Genomic DNA, 27,611 nt, shown 5'->3' with positions numbered 1-27,611 from the left:
TTTTATTTAAGAAACAAGGTAGCAAAATAAGAGAATCTAAAAAAATCAAGCTTGAATTAGTTCTTACCCTGGGCATGACATCCTTCAGCTTGGTTGAGTAAGACAAGATGTCCGATTTCCCGCTAGTTTTTATGGCCGAGGTGTAGTGTATTTTCTTGGATGTCTGCTTGGACTCAAACAGAGACATGAGCACCTTGGTGGGCAAACCAAGCGGGTTATGGTTGTTGGGGCTGACAGTCCAGACAGCATATGCTGAAGTCTTCAGGTCAGTCTGTGGAACATGAAGAGGTTTCCTCTTCATCAAGAAACACCATGTGAAAGTGGTAGCAGTTTTCAGGCTGGGAAAAGACAGGCGATGACTGTCTTTTGTGTTAACCACAGACACAGATGTGGTCAGTTTCACCTGACCACCGTGGAAGCTGGAGGGCCTTATCAGGCATTTAGCAGGAGTCCATCTTTGTTCCTCAGCTTTCTCTTGAGGCTTCAGAGTTATATTCGCTGGGATGGAGGTTCCCTGGCCACCAGTCGTAGTATTCAGGGCAGGACCAGCCTCCTCATGAATAACAGTGGTTGTGTCTTTATTCAGTCCAACACTGTCAGGCGACATAGGCTTAACATCATCAGTAGCCTGTGAGTCTTTCTCCCCATTTGTTTTGTCCTGCAGCAGAGGTGGGGCCTCCGTTTCAATGGGACTGTCCACCGGTTCAGTTGTGCAAACCTGCCTAACAAGTGTTAGCTTCCGTTGCCGGGTAACCTCTGACATCTTGGAATTAAGATAATTGACTGACCTACCATCGGTTAGGCAGGCCACACCATGCTCATCCTTAGCCCGCTTTTGGTGCTTTTCCATGTAGATGTCCAAGCTATTGGCCGGTGACAGCATTCGTTTACTGGAGGCAGTGGGTTCCTGCTGCGGGCATAGAGTCACTGATGCCAGTTTCTGTGTGCAATGTAAGGACCCAAGAGAAGGTGCTCGTTCTCCAGCATTTTTATGTGTGCTAACTATTTGAGTTTTAGAGGCATCCTTCTTTGCAGTTGTTACAGCATGAGTATCACTCTCTACACTGTGAGTGGATGAGAGGCAACTCTTATTGGACAAAGAGGGCGGATGATGAATCTGCTCATGAGTTATAAGGATCTGTGGCAATGGTATAGAACCAGCATGGGTCTGATCAAATGTGGCCCTGTGCTGTTCAACTGACAAAACAACAGCCTGTGTCTTAATCTCAGAGGCTTGTTGCGTGGGTTGACCAATGTATACATTTTGGAGTACATCTGTAGACTTTGTAATGCTCATAATTGGATTGGCAATGGGTATTGTTAAAAGTGGCATGGCTGTCTGAGTTCCCTGTGTGCTGGAGAATGGAAATGTTTGGCTTGCTCTCAGAGAGGGACACTGCAATTGGTATTTGGGCACAAAACTTTTATTTTCTTCAGAGTCGGCTGGTTTGTGTGGGATATTTTCCCGACAGACTAAGATCTGGCTCAACGGCTGTTGTAATTTATGGCATATTTGAACCCTTGATGTTTGGTGCCAAGGGTGTGGAAGGCCGTGGACTTGAGGCTGCTGAGTTGGGCTACCCAAATGAATACTTTGCACCACTTGCTCATTATTTTGCAAAGGTGCTTCTCCAGGATGCAAGACAAAAGGCTGAGCCATGATGCGCCTATTGGCAATGTGAATCTGCTGGGGTCTATTCTGAGTTACAGAGCTAACATTTGTAATGGGAGGTTTATCTAGAGGTAAGACAGCTTTTCGAACAGGTTGCTGACTTTCAGGGCTAATCTTTAAAGACATTTGGCGAACTAATGGCCCCCGTCTTCTTTCAATAAGTGGCACCTGGGTAACTTGGGAGATTTGTCCAATTTTATGCTGGCCAGCAGGTGAAAGAGATCTCCTAGGAGATACATTGCCACAGTCAAAGGACTTGCTACGGTATTCAGAGGAAATCTCCACAGAGGGTTGAGTACAAGTAATTTGTTCAGATACGGCACGCCTCATCATTCCAGGCACACCAAGGGTGTTGAAGGCTGTTGGCAAACCTTGAGAAGGCTCTGTAATTTTGTTGACACACTCCCCTCTAGAAGGGCTCTCTGACCTAGATGGCTCATCTCTTTCAAAAGAGGCAGATATGCTGGAACAACGAGAAAGACTACTGTCCCTGCTGAGGCTTCGCGAGAGGCTGGACTCAAAACTGGATTCACCTGAGGAGTGTTCCATTTGAGCTAGACGAATCCTTTTCTTTTTTGGCGGGAGTTTCTCTGCTGGCACTTTAGACAAGCTCTCACTTCTCTGAGGCCAATTGAACTGATCATGAGGCTTTTCTGCTGGCTCAGTAGTCTGCGTGTCATGATCTCTGTCGGGTTCCTCTGTGACCAGAATCTCAGGAACTTGAATGTTATTTTGCCGAACCAGACGAGACTGATGGACAGGAGTAGAGCTTTCAACAACTGCTACTACTGCACCAACAGTGCATTGTTCCTTCATTTGTTTTCCATAGTCAACACTCTGGGAATTAGACATTTGGTCATGGTAGCCATCAGATGAAACATTTGTTATTGGATCTGTTTTGTGCTTGTCGAGGGGATCCTTCTCAATATCAACAGGAGAGGCCCTGTCAATAGATTCAGTCTCAAAAGAATTTGGTCGGCTTAGAGAGTTTGTGTGTCTAATGACAGAAGTGCCACTGCCCTGCCTTTGCAACTCTCCTTTAGTAGAAGTGATGATTTGGGTTTCTCGAATTGGTGACAGTCTGGAATCTAAAGTGTTAATACCTCTTGCAATGAGCTGAATCTGAGGTAGCTTTGACTGGTTATTTTTGGGCTGTATGTCTACTATTACAGCATGCTGAGAAAAGGTCTGACTTGCCAGAGCTGTTGGTAGCTCAAAACTAACTGAACAAGGTGGATTGGTGTCAGTAGGAGATTGATCATCCTCATCTCCAACACTTTTCATTTTCCTTCTCTTCCTAATAGATGTCTGTTGATCAAGTATTCCTGAGCCGCTAGTTAATCTGGGAACTATAGGCTGCATTGTGTTACCATGAAAAACATCTTGATCAGCTTCTTTAACTGGGATTGGCTTGTTTTTTGGACCATGAAGCTCAGAGCAGTAGAATTTCTTGTGAGTTTCAAAATTCTCTAACTTTCTGTACCGATTACGACATGTTTCACATTCATACATTGTGCCTTTATTTTGTTGAGGCTTTCTGTTTCTGTCTTGACTGTGCTCGAAAGATCTGCTTCTTTGTATGAGCTCTATGGAACTGCTTTGACCATGATAGCCCTCATCCATGGAGCGAACAGTAGGGAGGCCATGCCCCTCACTTGTGGAAAAGTCCTCAACTGCTACTTGTCTGACTAAGGTACGAGAATGTATTGCTTGATTTGGGGTTGATGGGGCCGATGAAAATACATCATCACTATACAAACTAATTTTGTCGTCAAATGACTGACAAATTCGCAGAGGGTGGGGGAGGGGGGCAACGTTAAGGGGAAGAGCTGAGTGCCCTGGTGTAGTAGGCATTGAGTTACTTCTTGTTATTGGCAAACAATCCATTGGCGGGTATTGGGAAGGTACAGAGAGGAGAAATACTGGCTTTGATTTATCTGTGGGAGTGAAGGGAGACTTGGGAATATCTGAGCTGGAACTTGACCTTCTTCCCATTGGTTTGAGATCAAATTGAAAAGAGTCTTTAAATATGTAAGATTTAGGAGAGTCTATGCTACCTCTCCTTGACAGAGATGTCCTCCTTGGCTTTACACTGTCCAGTTGCTTGTTGTCAACCACTGCCTCATTATCAGATATTAACTTTGAAATGCGTTCTTCAAGAGAGAGTGCCCTGACTTCTAATGGTGGACGCATCTGTCCTTCCGTTGCACGTGGCTTTTGCTCATTTGCTACATGCATTACTGTTGCAACCACAGGAGGGACATTGGGAAGAGTATTCTTCCCAATGTCGATTTCCACCGGTGGAGTTATCTTAACAAATGGGCTGGGTGGACTCATTGCCTGGTCAGCACTTTCAGAACGTGAGAAGTAGCCAGAATCGGTACTTCCCAAACTGCGAGGGCTTAGTAGACATTTGATCTGCTGCTGTTGGGAAAAGTCTGTTGCTTGTTGCCTCTGAAGCTGAGCGTGTCCACCTAACAGGGGAGACTTGCACTGGTGGTCTTCATCTTCACTCACAGTATCCAGTGAAAGATTTGTACCGTCCACCTCTTTGAGAGATGACAAGACTGTGATGCTTGATCTCATGTTGGCTATCTGGAACTCTCGTTGCCGTTGTGAGGCTGCTTGCTCAGGTGCTGCACATGTGACTCTCGGGCTATCTGCCCTCAGAGGGGAGACATTAACTGGGTATACAACAACTTTTGGAAGTGAAGCGGTTACTTTGGGCTCATGTGCCCTCTCACTGGAAGTCTGTTTAAATGACTCGAACAAAGCTGAGTCCTCTTCCCCGTGGCTTGCTTGGGTTGTACCTGCACTCTGTAAACTATTTTCGGACAAAGCTGCCACACTGCTCTGTGACGAGTCAGGGTCCAAGTCTGCAGTGCTACCATCCTCATCACTGTCCCCACTGTCTTCCGCCTCTGAATGTGTCCCTAGGGCTTTGTCAGATTCTTGAGAGAGCGAGCCACCTCCAGATTCAGAGCGTGCAATGAGACCCAGTTTTATAGCATGAGCGTGTGATTTCTTGTGCTTGTACAGGTTGCTCTTAGTTTTGAAAGAAAAGCCACAAGTAACACAGGGGTATGGCCTTTCTCCTGTGTGAGACCTGATGTGTTTGAGCAGCACGCTGGGTTTTGCACATGCCCGACTACAGTATTCACACACATACTTTCCGGGCTTCTTAAGCTTCTGGTCCTTGGAAACCTGGTCAGCACCAAAGTTCATCACAGTGGTCATCTGGACTTGGTTGCTGCCAGGTGTGACTGGGACCTGAATGGTGCTGGGAACTGTTGCTGAAAGGGACTGGCATGTGTGAACAACTGGTGGTTGGCTTTGTGGCAACGCATTAGAGCCTGAGGGAACAGGTGCATGGGTAATAGTGGATGGTCCAGTATTAAAGCTCATGTGCAAGCTGGGCTTTTCTGGATTTGAAGCAACAGGCATAAAATGCGGTGTAGCAAGTGGAGAGGACTGCATTGGAGTACCCTGTGTAGATGTCTGCACATTTCCCTGTATTGGTGCTGCAATGCCAATAAAGTTCCCTTGCTTATCAATATAATAAGTCTGCATATGGGAAGGTGGGCTCTGGACAGCAATATTAACAGCTGGCATTGTTGTTAAATCACCACTATATTGGGCATTAAGGATGGAAGCTGGTTTTTCAATGGCTGTGACTTGCAAGGAGCTTTTCCTCTCAGCCAGTGTACTAAAGTCAGGCTCCATGGCCTGAAGTAGAACATCAAGCGAAGCACTGCTGTGGTAAGGATCTCCTTCAAAGCTGGGGTCTCTGCTGGTGGTGTCTTTGGATTGAGACACTTTAATCAACGAGCTCCCCTCACCATCAACATGCTCAAGTGATGAAGACCTAGATGATGTTTCTTCCTGGTTTAGCTTTTCAGTGTCGATGGAAGATGACCCCTTGTGAAGGGATGCTGCAACAGGTTGGGCATATTGTGGTTCTTTGTTCCCACCTGGCGATGCTGAAGGATCGTGGGAAGGACTGTTAGAGGAAGAGCAACAAGAAGAAGGCGTAGTTTCCTTGGAAGATGTTCCGTGAAGGGCAGTTTCAGGTGTTTTCAACTGCAGCGGCTTCTTCACGGGAGATTTTGGAATTTTCTCTAGCCGATTTTCTGCAACAACCTTTTTCCTCTTCAGGCCTTTTATATTATCTGTATTTCTCCGACTGCTTTCAGATATCCCTGAGGAAGAAAAAGACAAAGTTGGTTCAACATCATCTTTCTACAAACTGTTCCCAACAAATACGATATAGGCCGAGTAAGCTCAAAACTCCCAAAGAGATAATGAATAATAATTCCTGTGCTGAGTTGTTGAAATCTCCTTATTATCTTCTGGAACTAATAACATTTCATTAAAAACTAGAGAGTGAATATAAATCTAAAATAATGATTTTTATATGGGGATCAACATTTTTTGAAATTTTATTTAAAAATAGTGCCTTTTTCCAACAGACCGTCCAGCACTTACCAAAGGTATAGCACATATATTTAATCTCTCATCTAAAATCACTCATATTGAATTATATCTTTATAATTATACATTATTTTGTACTATTTAAAGACAAACTTAAAGATAAAAAGCATAACCTTCTCATTGAATTTCTAAAAAATGTTCTGTAAAGTTGAACACGTTTAATCCTTATTTCTATCGTTATACTTAACTTCTATTGTTAAAATTGGATCAAAATGTATTTTATAATTAAGACACATCATCCTTACTTTTTATTTATTTGCCATTTGACTAACAGCAAAGAGGCCCACGCTTCATTATATGACATTGTTGACATACGGAGGCTCCTCTAATCAGAAATCCTTTCAAAACTGCATTCCAATTATAAAGTGGTATGTTTTTTTAAAAGGGCGCACCCATACAGTACCATGCTGTCCCATTCGTCGGGTTGGCCCGGCATAATGATTCAGGCATGTGTTTTTAAGGACATGTTGCATAAGGTTTTAACAGTGCCCTGTCACAGTTTCTTGGCTTGTGTAGGTATTTCCCAAGATGAGGTCAGGGTTCTTCCAAGGTCTCTAGTATAATTGGATTGAGGAACGCCTCGTCTTTACATCAATTAATCCATTCTCTACACAAACATGCAACTGTTTTAAAGCAGCAAACAACCAATCTAACACACATTTAAAGCAAACCCTGTGATCTTTGATAACTCGTTTTAAAAAGAAAGATATTTGTATTAATTGATTCTGAAAAACGTAGGAGAAGGTTTTATTTTCCTAACAGAGCTAAGCAATTCTGAAAAAAAAGATGCCAGGAATTCCCCATAAACATTCAATCATAAAAAGTACTTCGGTGTTTCCCATACATCGATTCATTTGTGGCAGGCCGCCACAATTAAATATTGTCCGCCACAAATAGATCTCATATAAAAAATAAAAAATAAAACTTTTTTTTATTTCTTGATTTTGGTGGTCTAATGGATAGTGAGGTGGGCTGATGATCGGAAGGTTGCAAGTTCAAATCCCGCCTGGAACACCACCACTAGTGTGCCCTTGAGCAAGGCACTTAGCCCTCAGTTACTCCAGGGAGAATGTCCCTGCAATTGGTCATTGTAAGTCGCTTTGGAATAAGGCATCTCCTAAATGCCTACATTGTCAATTGTAAATTATTATTATTATATTATTATTGGGAGAATAAAGCCCACAGATCCTCAACTCTGGTGTGTCTCACTCGTTACCAACGCAACACAGAGCAACAAGATCGTTGTCTGCTACAGTAGCCATTAACTCATATTTATTTTCAGGGATGCAAACTCATCAGGTATGAAAAAGGTGACAAGGATCCGAGCCCCCGGCTCCCCCACCCCACGGAATATCGGCTTTAAAATGAGGAATAACAGAGGATTTTAGCAGTCAGAACAACTAAAGCAGCAGTGTTAATAATAACAGAAACGCCAAAGAGTCACATCTAATAGAAATATATAAAAGCATTTATTTTAAATTGTGTAGCAGTCAGTTTATAATTGTGGCAGCACTGTTGAGCATTTTGAAAATGTATTTTCATGCCTCTGTGCAAGGCTTAGTCTTTCTATCTTTATAGCCACATGGTGTAAAGTAACTAAGTTCATAAACTCAAAAAGTACTATACTTGGGCACAATTTTGGGATACTTGTACTTTATTTAAGTATTTCAATGTTTTGCTACTTTGTTCTTCTACCCCACTACAGTTCAGAGGTACATGGTGTACTTCTACTCCCCTACATTTATTTAATACCGTTAGTTACTTTACAGATGTGGATGAATGATGTGAAATATAATCAAGTGTTAATTCCGACTTTAGTTCCAGTAAATCCACAAGCTACCCTGCAGTATACAAAGTCATTCAAACTAGCTGCACCTTTACCAGCTTTGAGAACACTTTCATGATCAATCATTATAAAACATATCATATCTATTATTCTGAAATGGACCAATCTGCACAATGACTACTTTTACTGTCGCTACTTTCACTATATTTTGATGATAATACTTTTCTACTTTTACTTGAGGAACATTTTGAATACAGGACTTTTACTGTAACAGAGTATTCCTACACTCTGGTTCTATTAAGGCCCAGATACACCGGCCCGAAATCGGCAGTAAATGGGAGTCGGGCCGAACATGAGACCTGACGCCTTTTCTTGCTCTCGGGAACACCACCGTAAGTCGGACAAAGGGATAACACTGATTGGCTGTTCAGCTAGCGAATCAGTGCATGAGAAGCGTTAACGGAAGTGAGGGAGGTAAACAAATTATTTAAAATGGAAGATGGAACACACACGGACGGCTATTTCACCTCATCGGTTTATAGAGCTCCTGTTCGTTCATGTTTTCAATGGACGAGAGTGAAAATGGAAAGAAAAACGCTATTTGTTGCTTGTTTATATCACGGAGTCTGTTCTTCTTCTCTGTTTTCCGGTTGTTCCGGTTGTTGTCTCTTTTGAATGATGAATACACACTACCGCCGCCTGCTGGTAAGGAGAGTTATTGCCACTCACGCATGCGCAGTTCATACGTGCTCGGCTCGGATTTGCGGTGTGTTCCAGTGCGCGAAGTCGGCAAATACGCAGGAGAGTCCGGCGACGCAACAGTCGGTGTCGGCGTCGGCGACTTCTCAGGTGACTGGCCGGTGTATCTGGGTCTTTATACATCCATGAGCAGAGCCGACAGGCAGGAAGACTCGAGCACACAGCTCGCACTTCATTATAATATATAAAAAAAGAACACAATGCGTGTCATGATGGCACATAACAGCTCACGACCGCAGATTACTCCCGGGTCCCAGACCCCACCATACCCCAAAAATATTTTTATTGCAGATCTACATGAATCACACAAACTACCTATTTTGGATTCAAAACGGCGAATTTTGCCGAAAGGTGACACGTTTGCATCACTGTATTTTGTTATTTGAGGGGGGGGTGGATGCCGAATGGACCCGAATAGGTTAAGGGGCCTTTGGCTTTTCTGACGGGGTGCGGTGCCCCCACAAATAGAGTCAAATTCTGTTGGAAACACTGTACTTCATAAACAAACTACATGTGTCGCTTTAACTTCTATCGTCAGATAAACAAAAAAAACATAAAATCAACAAATTCCCTCTTCTCTGATATAAGTGTAACTCTGTTCTCTAATTAGTGAATAACAGTATGAAGTTCGGGACATTTAATGTAAAATCAAAACCGTGCCTGAAAGATTAAGCGAGAAAGGGCTACTGAAAGAATTAACCTCTTTTTTAAAAGCGGTTTTCAAAGGGATTAACCTTTTACTGGCAGGCCTTACCTTGAGAGAGGATTGAGATATTCTTATTTGTGCTACTTTCTATTTGGAGTCTCCACCCAATCTCAATTACAGTGGGTGATATAATCAGAGCTTGCACGTCCTTCGTATAGCCTGTTTTTTTTTCTTTGAGTAAGATGTTGCAGTGATAAGTTTCACTAAGCTTGTACAGACATTATGAAGCTGCTTGGGTTTGAAAAAACTGGCTATTAATTTAGTTAAATAACAACCAACTTGACAAAAGAAAAACATCTATAAAGCAATACAATATCTTATGAATTACAATCTGTGAAGCAAATATTATCTGCAGTGTTATCATTTAACTTTCTGCAGAATGTGTATGGTCACTGCCAAAAAAATAAACACAAATATATTTTAAAAAGTGTGCCACAACAAGTCTAAGAACGTTGCTACTGTTAAATATTAGTGAAATTCAACTTTGATCTTGCACATAGCTTTACTGAAGCTGAACAAAATCAAGGGAGATGATCCAGATGCTACACAGCAACTAACTGTTATTATTAACTTTACTAATGTGTCAATTTAGCATTCTTTAAAGGGTGAAATACAAAAATCAATATAGAGTCCAGGACATTTTTGAATAACCAATACTACAATACAATACTTGTGTCTTGCACAACTAACAAAAAAACGTTTTGGCTAGGGAATTACATTGATAAATGTTGTGCTTTTATTGAAAAGTCTAATTGTATTCCTTTTAAACAACCAGGTGATGAAAAACAAAACAAAAACATCCTTTGTATGAAAAAACAACTTGATTTTTGAAAAAAAAACACATTTACTTTAAATTGTTTAGTCATGAAATAGATCTTACCTTTCTGTGAGCCTTTGGGGTCTTTAAGTTCTTTCTGTGCCTCTTCAATTTTATCTGTAAGACAAGAAGAGAAACCATTTTCAGCACAGATGCACACAGACTCTTGCTGAACAGCGAAGGCAGCGCAAAATGTAACCAATGATACTGGAGATGCTTTCCACAAGGCTGTAGCAGGGTGAAGGTCTCTCAAATGAAAAACAGATATTCTTCCATAGCTGAGAGAGAGATTCCATTATGGAAAGTTCTGTAATTATGAGGGGGGGGGGGGCAAGCCATGTGTGCACACACAATAACACAAGCATGCACGCACACCCACGTACAGAATTAACAGCGTGAGTAAGTATGAAATGCAGGTTAAAGTTTGCAAACTAGTCATTATGGAGGGTTCATTCGAGCGCTAACCCACAGATTAATTTGCATATTTAAATGCCATTTACTTCCCTCGGGGGAAATTCTTCCATACTTCACAATCATCACCCACAATCCAGCTGGTAAAGAACTCGTTTCTGTACAAACCATACGGACGTGTGGGAGGTGACACAGTATTCAGTGTGTGTTACTGCAATCAATGTTTTTACTCAGTTCAATTTATTACATTAATTTATTTTTTTTAAACTTGAAAACAATACTAAAACTTTTTCTTTTTTTTGTATAATGAAACATGCCATTTGTTGTGTTTTAGTAGTACTCTGGAAGGAGCATAAATAGCAGAACTCAGTACACTTAAAAAAAAATCTCAAATTCTGGTGCAAACTGTTATTAGTTTGCTGTTACAATAAAGAAAAACTGGTGCATCTTGACAACTTTTTCCTCACAATTATTTATTCATCGTCTATTATGTGAAACATATTCAGCTCAAAACAAGTTTTGTTTCCTTTAACCGCATTAAATATTCAATGTCGTACCAAAAAACAAACAGGTTGATGTTCAAAGAAATCCACAAAATCTACAAAAACAATGTGCTCAAGCCAAACTGTTTGTGTGAATCCGTAAAAACAAACACACTACACGCGATACAGTACGTCTTCATCACACTCAGAGGAAAAAGGGCGCTTACTAAAGAAGCCCCCCTTGTCTCTGCCTCCCCCAACTATGGAAACTCAAAGGAAAAATAAACCCTCTGTGGCTTCTCTGCCCTGCACATGACATTACAGTGCATGACGAGTCCTCGAGGACCAACGGTAACAATTTAGTCCAAGATTGCACAAACGTTAAAGGAGGGTGAAAGAGGATGTTCTTCTGTGGTTCCCAAAAATCACAGAGCAATGCTGGGAATACTCGGAGGAGGGGGTGGACCCGAGCGGGCCAAGGAAGAGGTCAGTAGATTATGTCATCATATGTATGTGTGTGTGTGTGTATGTGTTACAAAAGTCACACCCTTCCCCATCTCTCTCTGTATCCCAGGCACACGCCATAGATTACATAATGCGTCCCCACCCCTCCCTGTGCTGCCGTGGAGCAAAACAAAGGCACCCTGCCAGCAGAAACACAGCAACCGAAGCTCGTGAGGAGAGGGCAGAGTGTTTGTTTATGTTTTTGACGGAGAAGGTTTGTTTGTCGGGCTCTATTTACATATAAATGTTCATGTGAAAGCCCTTCAACAGAAGGAATCAGATAGGTTGTGTTGTCCTGGCAGCGAAACACAGAGGATCCCGAAGCTTCCCTCGTAGTTTCCACGGCTCAACCTCACAGCTTCCTCAAGAAAATATCCGTTATTGCAAAACCAATTTCAGATTATAAATGGTTATTTTAGTGGTTACAAGATTTGGAGGTGGAATTTCTACGAGCAAATGCTACATTAGCTGCACAGATTGACACATATGGCTTGTATTAGACCCACAGCCGCGGTTGATTACTGACAAACAAAATTCCTATTAGCGGTTGTGTGCGGTAGGAGACCCGAGTGTAAGCTATCATAGATCGGATTGCTTTTCTTACGTAACAAGCCACAAAGAAGACCCCTCATGCTGAATGACATGGCATGGAAAATAACAAGAAATACCTAAATCAGTGGAAAGGGACAAGGCCGCCTCAGAAAAGGAAAAAAATATATATTCCATGCACAGTGCCGCAGTTATTAAGACAGCAGGGAATGATTACAGGGTCGGTGATATTCCCTCATTATAGCTGTTGGGGTTTCTCATGGTGATATTACACTACATATTTTACTATGGAGGCGGTTAGACTCTCATGAAATCTGTGTAATTGCAGTGTAAGCACAGGAAAACAATAAGAGGGATGTTGCCGCTTTTTTTTTTTGAAAACATGAGCACATGGATAAAAAACATGAGCATGACATTTGAGGGAAAGCACAGTAGAGGGATACTAAACACAAGAAAGATCAGAGCCTAATGCTAAACTGTTTACAAGTGTGGTCTTAAATAAAAGAGAACTTAATTGTGCGGTAGCAGACAAATTCCAATCCGAATGACACAAAAATAAAAACATGAACATTGCCAGAGGGGTTTGAGAAAGCTGTAAGCAAAACGCAAAGGAAAAGTCTCACTGTCGTTCATAATTCAGTAGAAAAAGAGTCACGAGTGTTACAGAACCATGTGCGTCTTACTTTATTCAGAAAAGAGATTCTGACCCTCCTTCTTACGTCCTTTATCTAACTGGAGATCCCAATAACTCTCATAATGCGTCGCTGCTCGTCCTACAAATGTGAGAGCAGAACAAAAATCTAAATTGCAGATTGAGGTTCATCTCAAGGTGGCCGACTCGTGATCTTTTCATATGTGCAACGTGACATCCTGGGATGAGAGAGGATGAAGCTGGGAGGGGCCGGAGTGGGCTGGTACACGTCAATTAAGGCAGTGTTTGTGGGCAAGGGAGTCAGTCTCCTCGCTGGTCGCTGTCATGACAACCACAAATCTTTAATGCAACCCCCCCCTCCACCTCCCTCCCTGCATCTTCCAGCCCACTCCTCTCTGCACTGCAGAGGATGGAATGTGATTATTTGCGCCCTGAGGGCCAAAGTGACGTCACGGCACAGGAAAACGTGCACGCTTTTAAATGCTGACGCTCAGGGTCGCTCAGCGGGAGGGAATCGCACCTCAACTCCATTAAGGTTTCTGACAGACAATTATCAGTGAAGACGTAGCAGCAGGTTCAAACACATGCTGGAGCTGGAGCGCCAACTTGCCTCTAAAATTGAGCTATTAAACCAAACTACTTCTAACAACATTACAGAGGGGGCAACTTTACATACAGAAACAGCACAACTGCATATCCCTGGCATTCCCCCCAGAGCCCCCTTCTGCCTGTTGGCCGACAACCACCAGGCTCCACACACTCTCCTCCCCTCGCTGCCAGCCTTTAACACATTCATATTTTTCCTCGACAGCCTGCCCTGCTGGGCCTCAACATGCCAAATGGTGGCAATCAACAGCAGCTTTCTGTCCATATGCAAGGCGTTCACGTGTTCCCCGTCGGCAGGGCTCCAGCTTTGCCTGCTAGAAGCGAAGATATATGTTTGAGGAGGGGGGAAGGACAAGTTGTTTTGCAAAAACAGCACCTGTGAGGGTTGAGGTGTCATCAGTATGCGCGACACTACGCCAGTTTACCGGCAACAAGCCTGAACAATGCTGGTGGACCACAGCGCGGGCAGACGGCCTCCACCGGGGATCATGATGCAAATCATTTTTTGGAAGAAAATATTTACCGTCTAAGGATGAACAGCAGGTGCTAAGTGGAAACACAAAAGGTGAATGGGTTGAACATGTAATTAATATCAACATTGCATCCCCAAGTTCCAAGTGTTTTTAATGATATGTTTAAATATGGAAAATAGTCCCCTTCTCAAAAAATAAGTGCTAATCTAAACATTGGATGAAGGATTTTAGATAAAGAGTTTTGTATACCTCTTTGTATCACTCCATAAAAAAATACTATCAAAAGCCATAACAAATCTAATCAATGTTCCCTTATTTTGAGGGAAAATACGTTATATAAATCAGGCTATAAATAATAAATGAAGTCCTTTGTGAAGACAATCAGAAGATATTGACGGTAACGGGCACGGTTCCCATTACCTTCAATGTCTTCTGAAGATCGTATGGTAGCGGCCATGTGCTAGTTAGCGCAGCGGGCCGGGTTTGAATCAGACCCCCTTGTCCTTTCCTGCTCATAATTTCCTCTCTCCCTATTTCCTATCCATCTATCTCTAGGCAAAAATAAGCCAAAAAAAGAATCTTAAAAAAAAGGAAAAGAGAAAGGTATGAAACTGGAAAGTTTGGAGCTACTAAAGATGAGATTTCAGGCTCAGAGCATAAGAAAGAGACTCCTTTGAGACAACAGACTGTGAGATATGTACTGTCAAACTCCATTTTGCAGGACAAAGAAAGTGGGGAAATCTTTTCTAAAGATATCAGCTTGTAAATTCTCCCCTGATTAATTGTATTAATGAGGCATATTCTAAAGCTGACCAGTGCATTTAGGAAGAATCACAAATAGACAAAGTAAGTCAAATAAACAACTAACTGCATATTTTCTATACTTTCCACAAGTCTGAAAGAAAACGTGTTAACAAGGTTCATATTATGCACATTTTCTGGTTCATATTTGTATTTTTTGTCTCTACTGTGACATGTTTGAATACTTTCATGTTAAAACATTTATTTATTTTTCTCATACTGCCTGTGCTGCAGCACCTCTTTTCACCCTCTGTCTGAAACCAGAGCCCATTCTACGCTGATTGGTTAGCTGACCTGCTCAGTTGTGATTAGTCAACCGCTTAAAGATGTCCCGCCCCTTAGCCTATCACTAAACAAGTTAACGCGTTATTAACGCGTTAACTTGACAGCCCTAAACATAACATATAAAATTGACCAGTGGATGAAAACACATTTTGTAAGTCTCTTTGCGTGGAGCCAGTAGTGGATATAACAGACCAACGCACAGTGGTTGATGTCTGGACTGCACAGTGTAGCAAACTAAACAAAGGCAGTGTTTGGAGAGGGAGAGGAGGAGGAGAAGCATCAGCAGGCTGAACATGACGAGATGGGAGCTGGCAGCTGCCCACTTCTTCCCCGTCACTGTGAGGGGGGGAGATGGAGATTATGTAACTCAAGCACCTCCACCAGCCTGCTGCACACGCACCAACATCAAACACACCCTCGCAGTGGCTGATGCATTCTTAGAACGATCACTAACAAGGACGTTTTCCAGTTAACAAAAAAAGATGGAAACCCAAATCTACAGACGACATGATAAGTTCAATTTTGCTAATTGTTTATAAGTCATTCTTTGGGAAACATGTGCAGATATTGCCTGGTTCCATATTCCAGATTTTGGAGGATTTACCACTTTTCGCCCTAAGCGATAGTCTACGGAAATCTTTTAGGGTTTGGTGGATAAAAATGACCTTGAGGGTATTTTCAACTTGTAGAGTCCGGCAGATTACTCAATATTCAAAGAAAAGCTACTTGTACTGTTCATCAGAGCTGAAGCAACTAGTTGGATAAACAGTTAGTTATTTGACATTTTAATTATCTGCAAAATTAATTTAAGTCATTTTCAATCAAAAGTGTAACGCTTTGGTTTTGCATATGATGTTTCTCAGAAAAAACGGGACATTTAAAGCCATATCAGGTTCTGGGAGCTTATTTTTCAGCCAATTATCAATAAAAAATGTGAGGCAGATTAAAAGATAATAAAAAAAACAAGAACAGTTTTCCACGTCAAGACGTTTGAATGTGTTTGCTATAACTGAACACAGACGGAGTTTAAACAATAAATCACAAGAAGTAGTATTAATATGCAACTGTTTTGATGTTGATTAATTGCTTGATTATTTACTCTTCTTTAGCAGTAAATGTAATCTTTATTGGCTTGAAATGAAGAACAAGCAATCTATTATGCTGAGCCTGGAACTTTTGATGGGACTTTTAAATACGCAAAAAATCAATGATAATAGGTAGTATCCAGATTAGTCCAGAGCTGTTTTAACTTCTTTGTTCCTTCATATAATTACAGTTTTATATAACATATGTAAAAGCAACAAGCTTTCCTTTCTTTGAGAGTGATTCAGCATCAGTGTCACTCAACGAAAAAATGCAATCAGTCTTGTATGACGATTACTATTATTAAAAGGAAGACGTCTCCTCCTTTAATAGTCACAATAACAGCTGGGAGGTGTGTGAACTTTGCATAATACCCTGTCACCTTTCAGAGGAAAGTGTGTTTCTTATTTTAGCTCTTTCTTTCTGCGGCCTGCGGAGGAGACGCAGCATTTCTGCAGCCCTCAGCAGCCGACCCATGCAATAATTGGCCATAAGGGTGAACGTCAGCATCTGACACATTCTTCATCCTCACGGACACGCCCGTACAGAGAGACGGCCTTCAGGGAGAAGAACCGGTCTGAGAGCAGATACCCGCAATTAGCTACAGGAAATCCCGTGGACAGACGATGATGCAGAGCAGAGGAATTCCCGCCCCCCCCAGCCATACCGTGAGAGTGTCCCATTACCCTGCAGTCTATCATCATCAGCTGGCTGAGAGGGGAGAGCAAAGTGACTTCCTCACATTAGCCGGACAGAGTGAATCGCTCTATCAAATGTAATCGACACAAAAGGACGGAGGAGGAGAGGATGAAGGATAAAGAGGGTGTAGAGGTGAAGAAATGGGCTGAAAGCGAACAAGAGCATTTCGGTAATAGACTTTGTGTTAAGGTTACATAACATTCCGATCGTATTCATGCATCACAACAGCCCACAACAGTTTGAACTCTAAAGTGTGTTTGTAGCTTAAAAAAAAGGTCCCAGAGACATTACCAAACAAACGTAGCTAATTTATGGTGTTTAAATGGTGCGACTTCAAGGCAAACAATCTGAGCAACCTATTAATAATGTATTTTATCTGGAAAAAACATCATAAGCTAGTTAAAGTTTCTTAAGGGTTAGGGTTAGGGTTGTGAACGTTTTTTGGCTTTTTTATGTTACATGTTGCTGTATGTTTAATATCTTTAGTTAATAGTTTAGTTTTTGGTCAAATAAAACCCTGTCAAAATTGAGACAGCATGTTCCAAATAATGAAGTATGTCTCCAATTTTCTTCAGGGCAGGTAATGCGTGTTTGTCCAACCAACAGTCCAAAACCAACTAGATATTCCACTTTAGAAACGTTAGGCATGTTTGGCATATTGATAAATAACTTAAAAAATTTAATTTCCAACTTAGTTAAGGATTTAAATGTAGGTAAGGCTTTATATTCTTCCTTTTTTGTGATTTCAATAAAACTTAATTTGTTTTCTTCTGTTTTTTATTTACCGTTTTGTTGCATTTTTTTATTTATCTAATTGAAACACAAAAGGACAAAAGAAGCTAGCATTGAACGTCTCCTTATTTCATTAATTGTTTTTGTTTCTCATTAATAGTGTTGCTAATTTAAAAAAAAGTATTTGGTTGACAAGTTCTTTCGAGGTGTTATGACAACATGTTGTAATTAAGATATCAAAAAGGACGTATGTAGTAACATGAATATATCAAACTAAGTATGTTTATTGATGAGGCAACCATTACTAAAAACCATGCTGCATCTCTGTAGCATTTAAAAATAAAGCCTTTGAATTGAATGGAGAAAGAGGAAGAGGAAGAGGAGGGTTCGGTGTACCTTAGGACTTAAACAAAGCGTTCACAGAAATCTTGCTCTCTCTCTCCAGCCTGCAGATCAGCTGCTGACTGCTGAGCATGAAAGTGGAGGGAGGCTGCAGCAGACCTGGTTTACCTGCAGCATGATGAATAGAGTATGGGCAGGTACGAGTTAAAAAAAATAATATTCTGCCTTAACTAGAGCTTCGAGGCGAGGCAACCTTTTAATAATGTATGCCTATAAACAGGGGCTGAGATGCCGATCGTGTACACAAACACAAGAAGAAATGTGGATTTACTTGCTTGAGATCCATTTTCCATAATAATAATAATAATAATAATAATAATAATAGAGGTAGGACATGTCTGGAGGAAAGGCCTGGACCCTTCCCTTGTAATAATTTGTGACAAAGCTGCAAAAACCAAGTCGACAACTGAAATATTGATCAAACGCAGACAAAGACAGTGGTTTGGTATCTATACAGTACGGCTGCCCCCACATGAAACTGTAGGTGGAAGAAGCAGCAGGCCAAAGGCCACTGATTATTGGGACTGCGTGGGCACCCTTGCGAAAAATTGTTATAAAAATAACACTACTGGGTGGGTAGAAAAGTGTGTGTGTGTGTGTGTGTGTGTGTGTGCGCGTGTGTGTGCGTAGAGGGGTTTAATGGCACAGGCGGGGATGAACATGAATATTACCTCTTCGATCTTTTTCACAACAAACACACACAGACAAACATTCCTCCCAAAAATCTGCCTGCACCAAAATAGAAGAGCAGGAGCCAGACTCTGAACACAACACAGAAAGAAGCTGCAGCCAAGAAGCCCAAACTAATTATTTCCTTCCTTTCGCAGTTAGAAATCATGAAAGGTGTGAAGCCTGTAAATCTTGTTTTATTTAGGATGTAGTAAAGTAAATCACAAGCTGCCTAGGAGAATCTGGATTCTGCAGCTAACAATTATCTTCACCAGGGCAGTGCCCGTTTGGGATGTGCTTGTGCGGCTGTTTTTTAAAGTCAGTCTATTCATGCATTTACAGGCGGAATGGGTTTTCACTGTTTTCTGCACAACTGCTGATCCAAATAGTTTCATAGCAACAGTTTCAGCAAGACACAAGTGATCAGTCCCAGGCTTGGAGACATAATCGAGAGATAGAAATGTTCACTTGTATATTTTACGTATTTTATCTACAAAAAAAATCAGTTCAATTGTACAATGTAGTTTGTTTTCACACCTTTACCTTGCCATCAGAGTGCCTTTTAAAAGGGGGACTGAAGCCAATATTTCTAATAACTTGTGCTTGCCTTTTTTTAACATAAATAAATAAATATATATATATAAAGGCCTACTCTTATTCCTTTTACCTTTTCTGCACTATACCTTTGCTGCTGTAGCGCTGTCAAGTTCCCTGCTGCTGCACGAATAAAGCAATTCTGATTCTGGTTATCTATGTTTTCTATGAACCAGCAGACTCCATTGACAAAAGCTGTGTTTTGACACACAGAAGTCCCTGGTCTAGTACAGCCTGTTTTTGTCAATGGAGTCTGGCGCCTTCAAAGTGAACCCAGATAACTTCTTCCAGTCCCCTTCGAAAATGACTTTACAGCACAGTCATTTGTTTGGATTGTGAAACAACATCAGAAATGTGTGAGAAATGCTCATCAGTTACGGCCTACTGCCCCAAATAATTCAATTCGCAAGTGAGAACAAAGAAAAAAAACACATTAAAAAAATTGGGACACAGTGAAGAAAAAGAAGAAAATGTGGAGAAAATTTAAAAAACTGAAATATAAAGAACTATTTGTTAGAACATTTTCCTATGAAAATTAGCGATGAAATCATCTTTACAACTCTCCCACACTACTGCACTATAAAAGGTCCTAAATGGACTAGGAGCAACTTATCACCTCATATTCCTGTCTGTTTGAGCCTAACTGTTTCAGATAAGACATAAACACAGTCGGTGAAATTCACCAGCAAGTCCTCGACTGTACACAAACACCCACTTCTTTCTTTCTTAGCAGAGGCAAAAAAAAGTGGAAGTAAAACAAGCTACACGTCAAACTTTATCCAGTCAGCATCTCAAGTTCCCTTCTTGCTTGAAAACACTACTGACGGCCAGTGTTGACGGGCCTCGTGGGACAGGAAGCACGTTTCAGTCGTCTCAGTTCGAAAAACAAGTTTTGCAAACATACAGTAAGCTCTGTACAGTATGTCAATGATTAAGGAGGAGACGGAGGGAGAAAGGAGGTCACATGCAGCTACGACTGTATTTAATAATCATGGTGATTAGGTGCGAAATGAATATTTGTCATTAGTTTATATCTTTGTGTTTCTGTTTCTTTGTGACACCCGGATACCCTAGCACTTCTTCAATACCACTTAAATGTAAAAGGTAGCATATTTGAGAAAATCTAATATTATTTTTTCAATTGTTAAACGACTTTGTGATTCCGTTCGTTCAGGAAGATTGTGTGAAACGATGAAAAGCTCCAAACAGATACTAAATGGAACTTGGCTGAAATTGTTACCAGGGTCAAGTACATACAATGTTATTTAATTGGCAAATTTTAAAGGTAATTCTTTCAGTTTTTAGGAAAAACATTTACTCAATTTATTTAGAGATGTAGATGAGAAGATCAATACTACATGTTCCCAAAAATGGAGCTAGCAGCAGTTAGTTTAGCATTAAGACAGCAAACAGCTGGAATCACTTAGCCTGTCTCTGGTCAAAGGTACAAAACCAGCCTATCAGAACCTCTAAAGCTTACTGATAAACACTCCATTATTTCTTAGTAGGAATTTAACTTGAAAAGAGATTCCAGAAACCTACTTGTGATCAACAATAAGATGGACTACAAACAAACCACAATAAAAACAGAACCTCCTTTGCGGAGTTAAAATAAACCCAGGACCCAGAGCAGCCTGTGCCCCACATGGATTGTCAAATCAAAACTAAAAGCAGCGCTGTCTTCAGTGTAAGGAACTGAAGTCTAAAAACACGCTCGGGTCCCGAAAGACCCACGGCCTGTTTTTTGTCGTTTACAGTGGCGCTACGGTTGACTGACGGCATGCTGACTGCTTCCTGTCTTGTGTCGTTCACCTTGACATCCCACTCAGTCTCACAAGAGCGGAGTTGTTTCTGCTGTGGACTTATAGTACGAGTCAAAAAACACCTCGAATGAAGAACATTTCTGCCCCTGACACTGACATATTGTTCAGCACAGAACAAACTTAAAAATAGTAACTAATGCAGGGTGTTTTAACATGTCTATAGGACAAAATGCTTACTTCTTACCCTGCTGATGTTTCATGGAACAAACACTGAGGAGCTCCTTTTGTTCGAAGGCAACAAGTGCACACACACTCCAGTGTCAACACAAGCAGTCACAAGTGTGTGTGTGTGTGTTTCCGCCCTATCAGCTGTGGCTGCGCGAGGCGTTTTCCTCTGAATAAAGTGACGAGGAGGGGAATTCCTGTAAGGACCAGGAAGAGAGAGGGGGGAGGGGTGAAAGGGGAGGGGAGGGGAGGGCCTGCCCAAACAGAGCAGTCTGGGTGACGTCACTTAAACCGGCTCTGGCTCGCTCCAGGGCATCCTTCCCTTTGCTCTCCCTCCCTCTTTCTGTGTGTGTCAGAGGGGGGAGGAATTTAGTGTGCCCTGCCAACTGCTGGTTGCCCAACAGCTTACTCACCGGGTGAGGAGGACTTCCTTCTCTTCATCCTATAACTCTCTTTCTGTTCCCTCTAAATAATGAGGTTACATTTTAGAGTTGTATAGTTGTGTTAAAGCTGCGGTAATCAACAGAACATTTAAAGGCAACTATTTTGATCAACAGTCAATCAATCAAATCAATTTAGTGAGTCACTAAATTAAGGTGATTTGCTGTTTTTTTTCTATTTTATGTAACTTTAAACTAAATAATAAGCAGGACATTTAAGATCATCATATTTCACTTGTTCTGAACCTGGCTGCTACTTTTTGGTGTGTCTTGGATTACTTTCCTCATGGAATACATATAAATATAATTGGACTGCATTAGTGTAAATAGCCAAGTAACAATAAGTCACAATAAGCATTTCAACTGGAAAAATGAACATGCTTTTACTTACCTATCTTTAGTTTTTAAAATGTCCATCTTTGATTAATAATTAAGTGGTTAACTTGATCCAAATTTGATTTCATGTAAAGCATAAGAGAAGTCCTATATAAATAGAGTTTCCCATGCCATGCCTTAAAAACCACAAACAAAGGGAGGAGGAAATCCGTGAAACAGAGACACCCAGCAGCAACTGTTGTTATTTTTAACTAAAAATTTAATTAAAAAGAGAGACATTTAAAGTTGTTGCTGCAAAAACAAGAGTATAGGTGACCTTGAAAACTGCAGAAATGTAAAAAATGCAACATTAAATTGTGCCTCTCAGTTGAAGATTAAGTAAAAACTGACTGACTGACTGACTGACTGACTGACTGACTGACTGACTGACAGAGAGATGTTGACATGGACAGGGTGAGATAACGCTGCAGGGTCCCGGTCAGAGACAGCCTGCAGGTCAGTGTGTTACAGGGAAGGGGGGGGGGGGGGGGGTGAGGAGGTGTTTAAAAGGATTCACCCTGCTCAGGGCAGACAGGCTGACAGCCGACGAGAGTTAGGCAAACACGACTAGCCGGCTGTTAAATGACAGAAGCATCTCCCTTGTCTGTTTGTTTAACCTCACTGTACTGGAAAAAAAGAGGAAGCAGCCTCTGCTTTACTTTTGTCTTGTCATTACTGGGATTTCTGAGGGTTTGGCCGCAAAAGAGGTTCAGAAACTCTGATTAATGTTTACCCAGGTCCAACAATAAACAAGCGTGACCCAGCAGTTTGTGCAGTGTCATTGCTGATGTACGGAAGACAAATAGTTCACGGGCAAAAACCTCCAAAATCAACATCGTACTCTGTCATTAGGCCGGCTAAAGCAAAAGCATAGAGTTGGTGAAAAAATAAGCACTGAGTCACTGAGTCGGCCTTTACTGTTTTTAAAAATGACCTAAGGAGGGATCACTGTGCAAACACTGGCCCATAAGTGTTGGTGTGGAGAGCATTGGAGGACACGACGCCTCATCCCTGTGGGAACAAGTGAGATAATGACAGCTGAGCTGGGGATAATGCAACAGGGCCTGAATGAAGTAATCCAGCTAGTATCCTCTAATATTCTGCCCTCTGTATGTTAAACAAGTCTCAATACATGCACATCCTGTGGTGGCTGTCCATTTCCAGCCGCCTCCTTGGGGATGTTTTCCCTTTGCCTGTTGTGTGGGCGTGGTGGCTGTCACTCTGGCTCCCGGCTAACCTGCTGCAATCAGCTGTTCACCCTCACACCTGATTCTCATCAGCCATCTACAACGGCATATCAGCAGAGGCTCCACAACCTGTCGGCGCCAGATCGTTGTTAAACCACAGTGGTAAACCTCCAGGCTACTCAGCATTATCAGCTACCTTATTTCTGGATGTTCTGACGCTAACGTGTTTTCTTCCTGTGCTCCAGGATCATTCTCTGACCGCCGTGTTGTCGTCACCAGCCTCCACTTCCTCGCCACTCCTGCCGGATTATCCTTCCCGCACCTTTTGTTCACTAATAAACCCTTTTTGAACACTCTGCCGTGTCCTGCGTTTGGGTCCTCTCAGATACCGTAACAGAACGATCTGGCCAACAGAACGATCTGGCCAGCATGGACCCAGCGGACACAGGCCACCAGTCCAAGACTGCGGACGAACTCAGCCAAGCCCTGGCCAGTCAAGGCGCTCTCGTGGGGCATCACGCTGTGGTTCTCCGTGAGGTAGTGGAGACTCTCCGGAACCTCTCCGCTAACGTGCAAAGGATCGGCCCGCAAGTAGAACTGCTCACCACACAGTATTCTCCTCCGCAGCCCGCTGCACAGCCGGCAGCCCCTCCTCCCGCTCCTGCCGCACCTCTCTATCAGCTACGAGAGGCCGTCATTCCCACACCGGAGCGATACGCTGGAAATTTGGGGATTTGTAGAGCCTTTTTGTTCCAGTGTACGTTAGTTTTTGAGCAGCAGCCCAGTACTTATCATACAGATGGGGCTAGGGTAGCATACGTAATGAGTCTGTTGAAGGGGAGTGCTTTAGATTGGGCTACAGCTGTTAGGGAGAGCCAGCCACACATTTGCTTATCATTTGATACTTTCATTTCCGAAATGAAAAAAGTTTTTGATCACCCGGTACGAGGGAGGGACGCTTCCAGGCGCCTTCTTTCTCTCCGGCAGGGCTCCCGTAGTGTAGCCGAATTTTCAGTTGAGTTTAGAACAGTTGCTGCAGACTCAGGCTGGAATAACGAGTCATTGCAGGATATTTTTCTTCAGGGGCTGAACGAAGCAATTAAAGACGAGCTAGCTCCTAGGGATGATCCAGTTAGCTTGGATAATTTAATTGCCACAACTATCAAGATTGATAATCGCCTCAGAGAGAGACGTAGGGATAGGAATAGCCGTCACCCCAATCCCAGCTACTCCTCACCTGATCCCCAAATTGGGACTGCCACTGCCCCAATCTCCAAAAGGTCAGGCTCGTCAGTAGGTGTGGGGATTCTGGCGAGCCCTTCCTCCTCTCTCAACCCCCGACCCAGAACGCAGCTAGAAGCCGTGCTTTGCTGCAACCAACAGTTCCTACCTCTGCTCGCTTTAGTGGACTCGGGGGCGGACGAGAATTTTTTGGACATTAATATTGCAGTTCAGGCAGGAATTCCCTCCGAAGTGTTAGATTCACCTCTTAATGCTAATGCTCTTAATGGTAAATTCCTGGCCCAAGTCACTCACCGCACCTTGCCAGTAAACCTCATTCTGTCTGGAAACCATCGTGAGGTTATTCAGTTTCACCTAATTTCCTCACCTCATGCCCCCATAGTGTTGGGCCATCCCTGGTTAAGAACACACAACCCCCAGATTAATTGGGTAACTGGCAAAATCCTTAGTTGGAGTTGTTTTTGTCTATCCTCATGCCTGCAGTCTGCCCTACCGCCTGCAGAGACCGCCACTCCACCACCCAAGATCGAGCCGCCTGACATGTCATCTGTCCCCACTGAATATCATGACCTGGGAGAAGTGTTCAGTAAACAGCGAGCTCTTTCTCTTCCCCCTCATCGACCCTACGACTGTCCCATTGACCTTCTTCCCGGGGCCCCTCTGCCTTCCTCCCGTCTGTTCAACCTGTCTCGCCCTGAGAGGAAATCCATGGAGAGTTACATCCATGACTCCCTGGCTGCCGGTGTCATCCGCCCATCCTCCTCCCCGGTCGGAGCTGGTTTTTTCTTCGTGTCCAAGAAGGACCGCTCACTGCGACCCTGCATTGATTACAGGGGTCTTAATACCATCACTGTAAAAAACAGATATCCATTACCCCTCATCAACTCTGCCTTTGAACCCCTCCAGGAAGCCACAATTTTTTCCAAACTGGATCTCCGCAATGCCTACCACCTCGTCAGAATCCGAGAAGGGGACGAGTGGAAGACGGCCTTTAACACACCACTCGGTCACTTCGAGTATCTGGTAATGCCTTTTGGACTGATGAATGCCCCAGCAGTTTTCCAGTCGATGGTTAACGATGTGCTCCGTGACCTCCTCAACCGATCAGTTTTCGTCTACTTGGATGACATCCTTATATTCTCTCGTAACCAGGAGGAACACATTATCCATGTCAGGCAGGTGCTGCAGAGACTCCTGGAGAACAGACTCTTTGTGAAGGCGGAGAAATGCGCATTCCATGTCAACACAGTCTCATTCCTGGGCTACATCGTTGAGGGAGGAAAGATTAGGGCCGACCCTGAGAAGATCCAAGCAGTGGCAGGGTGGCCAAAACCAACCTCAGTGAAACAGCTTCAACAGTTTCTTGGTTTCGCCAATTTCTATCGGCGCTTCATCAGAGACTACAGCAGAGTGGCGGGCCCTTTAACCAGACTCACTTCCCCTACAACTGGCTTTTCCTGGACCCCAGAGTGCGATGCAGCCTTCTCGGAGCTAAAGAGACTCTTCACCACTGCCCCTGTGCTCATCCACCCTGATTCCTCTCGCCAGTTCGTTGTGGAGGTTGATGCCTCCAACACCGGGGTAGGCGCAGTTCTTTCCCAGCGCTCGGAAAGAGACCAAAAATTACACCCTTGTGCATTTTTCTCCCGCCGCCTCACTCCAGCTGAGAAAAACTATGACGTGGGTAACAGAGAGCTGCTGGCTGTCAAACTTGCCCTAGAGGAGTGGAGACACTGGCTGGAGGGAGCTGAGCTCCCTTTTATTGTATGGACAGACCACAAAAACTTGGCTTACATCCAAACTGCCAAGCGCCTTAACTCCCGTCAGGCTCGATGGGCTCTGTATTTCGGTCGCTTCTCATTCACCCTTACCTACCGCCCAGGGTCACGGAACCTCAAGCCGGACGCTCTCTCTCGCCAGTTTGCTTCCGAAGAACCAGCTGCCGGTCCAGACACCATCCTGCCTGCCTCCTGCGTGGTAGCGGCTGTTACTTGGGAGATTGAGTCACTTGTTAAGGAGGCTCAGCGGGCGCAGCCTAACCCAGGTAACTGCCCAGCTAATAATCTCTTTGTGCCTATCTCTGTCCGCTCCAAGGTCCTGCAGTGGGCACACGCCTCCCGTCTCTCGTGTCATCCTGGTGTCCATCGCACACTGTTTATCCTCAGACAGCGGTTCTGGTGGCCTTCCATGGCTCAAGACACCAGGGTCTTTGTTGCTGCCTGTACAGTATGTGCCCGCGCCAAGTCCTCCCACCAACCTCCCTCTGGTCTGCTTCGCCCGCTGCCAGTACCTAGTCGCCCTTGGTCGCATGTGGCCTTGGATTTTGTTACTGGACTTCCACTCTCACAAGGTAATACCATCATCCTAACTATTGTGGACAGATTTTCCAAGATGGTACACTTTGTTGCTCTCCCCAAGCTTCCCACAGCCCGAGAGACTGCAGATCTTCTGGTCAACCACGTTGTTCGACTACATGGAATCCCCACCGACATCGTTTCTGACCGGGGTCCCCAGTTCATTTCCCACGTTTGGAAAGTCTTCTGTCAGGCTCTGGGAGCATCGGTGAGCCTGTCGTCGGGTTATCATCCTCAAACAAACGGGCAAACGGAACGGGCCAACCAGGACCTGGGAGCGGCTCTCCGCTGTGTGGCTTTCAGGAACCCCTCTTCATGGTGCCCACATCTGCCATGGATCGAATATGCCCACAACTCCCTGTCAAATGCAGCCACAGGTATTTCACCTTTTCATTGTGCCATGGGTTTTCAACCACCCCTGTTTCCAGCACAGGAAGAGGAAGTTGCTGTTCCTTCCATTCAGACCCACCTTCGACGCTGTCGTAAGGTGTGGAAGGACACCCGAGCCGCCCTGCTCCGTTCCGCTGCCCGCAACCGCCTCATCGCAGACCGTCACAGGACCCCGGCCCCCAACTACTTACCAGGTCAGAGTGTTTGGCTTTCCTCCAAAGACCTCCCACTCAAGACAGAGTCTAAAAAACTCACGCCACGTTATGTCGGCCCCTTCATCATCGACTCTGTTGTTAACCCATCTGCAGTCAAGCTCAAGCTTCCCCCACACATGAAGGTTCACCCTACTTTTCATGTTTCTCTGCTAAAACCTGTTGCCAGCAGCCCCTTGTCTCCTCCAGTGACTCTTCCCCCACCCCCCCGCATCATCGATGGTCACCCAACCTACACCGTCAGGCGATT

At 43.3% G+C, this 27,611-nt stretch overlaps 1 protein-coding gene across 4 annotated transcripts in view; it reads right to left on the bottom strand.

Moving 5' to 3' along the window:
- hivep1 (HIVEP zinc finger 1) overlaps positions 1 to 27,611 on the bottom strand; it is a 67,298-nt gene that overhangs the window by 5,242 nt on the left and 34,445 nt on the right. For 3 of the 4 annotated variants that reach the window (XM_079652776.1, XM_079652778.1, XM_079652777.1), the window contains exons 3-4: positions 10,295 to 10,348; positions 68 to 5,871 (exon numbers count right to left, since the gene is read on the bottom strand). In XM_079652776.1, the coding sequence (XP_079508902.1) occupies positions 68 to 5,871; positions 10,295 to 10,348 (5,858 nt within the window). Of the gene's footprint in view, positions 1 to 67; positions 5,872 to 10,294; positions 10,349 to 21,180; positions 21,212 to 27,611 lie in introns of those variants that run through there. The other variant, XM_079652779.1, reaches the window with a different exon arrangement.

Source organism: Notothenia rossii, assembly GCF_949606895.1.
Source record: "Notothenia rossii genome assembly, chromosome: 10".
NCBI lineage: Eukaryota > Metazoa > Chordata > Actinopteri > Perciformes > Nototheniidae > Notothenia > Notothenia rossii.
The sequence above is the reverse complement of the archived record's forward strand: the minus strand, read 5'-3'. Positions and strand labels throughout refer to the sequence as shown.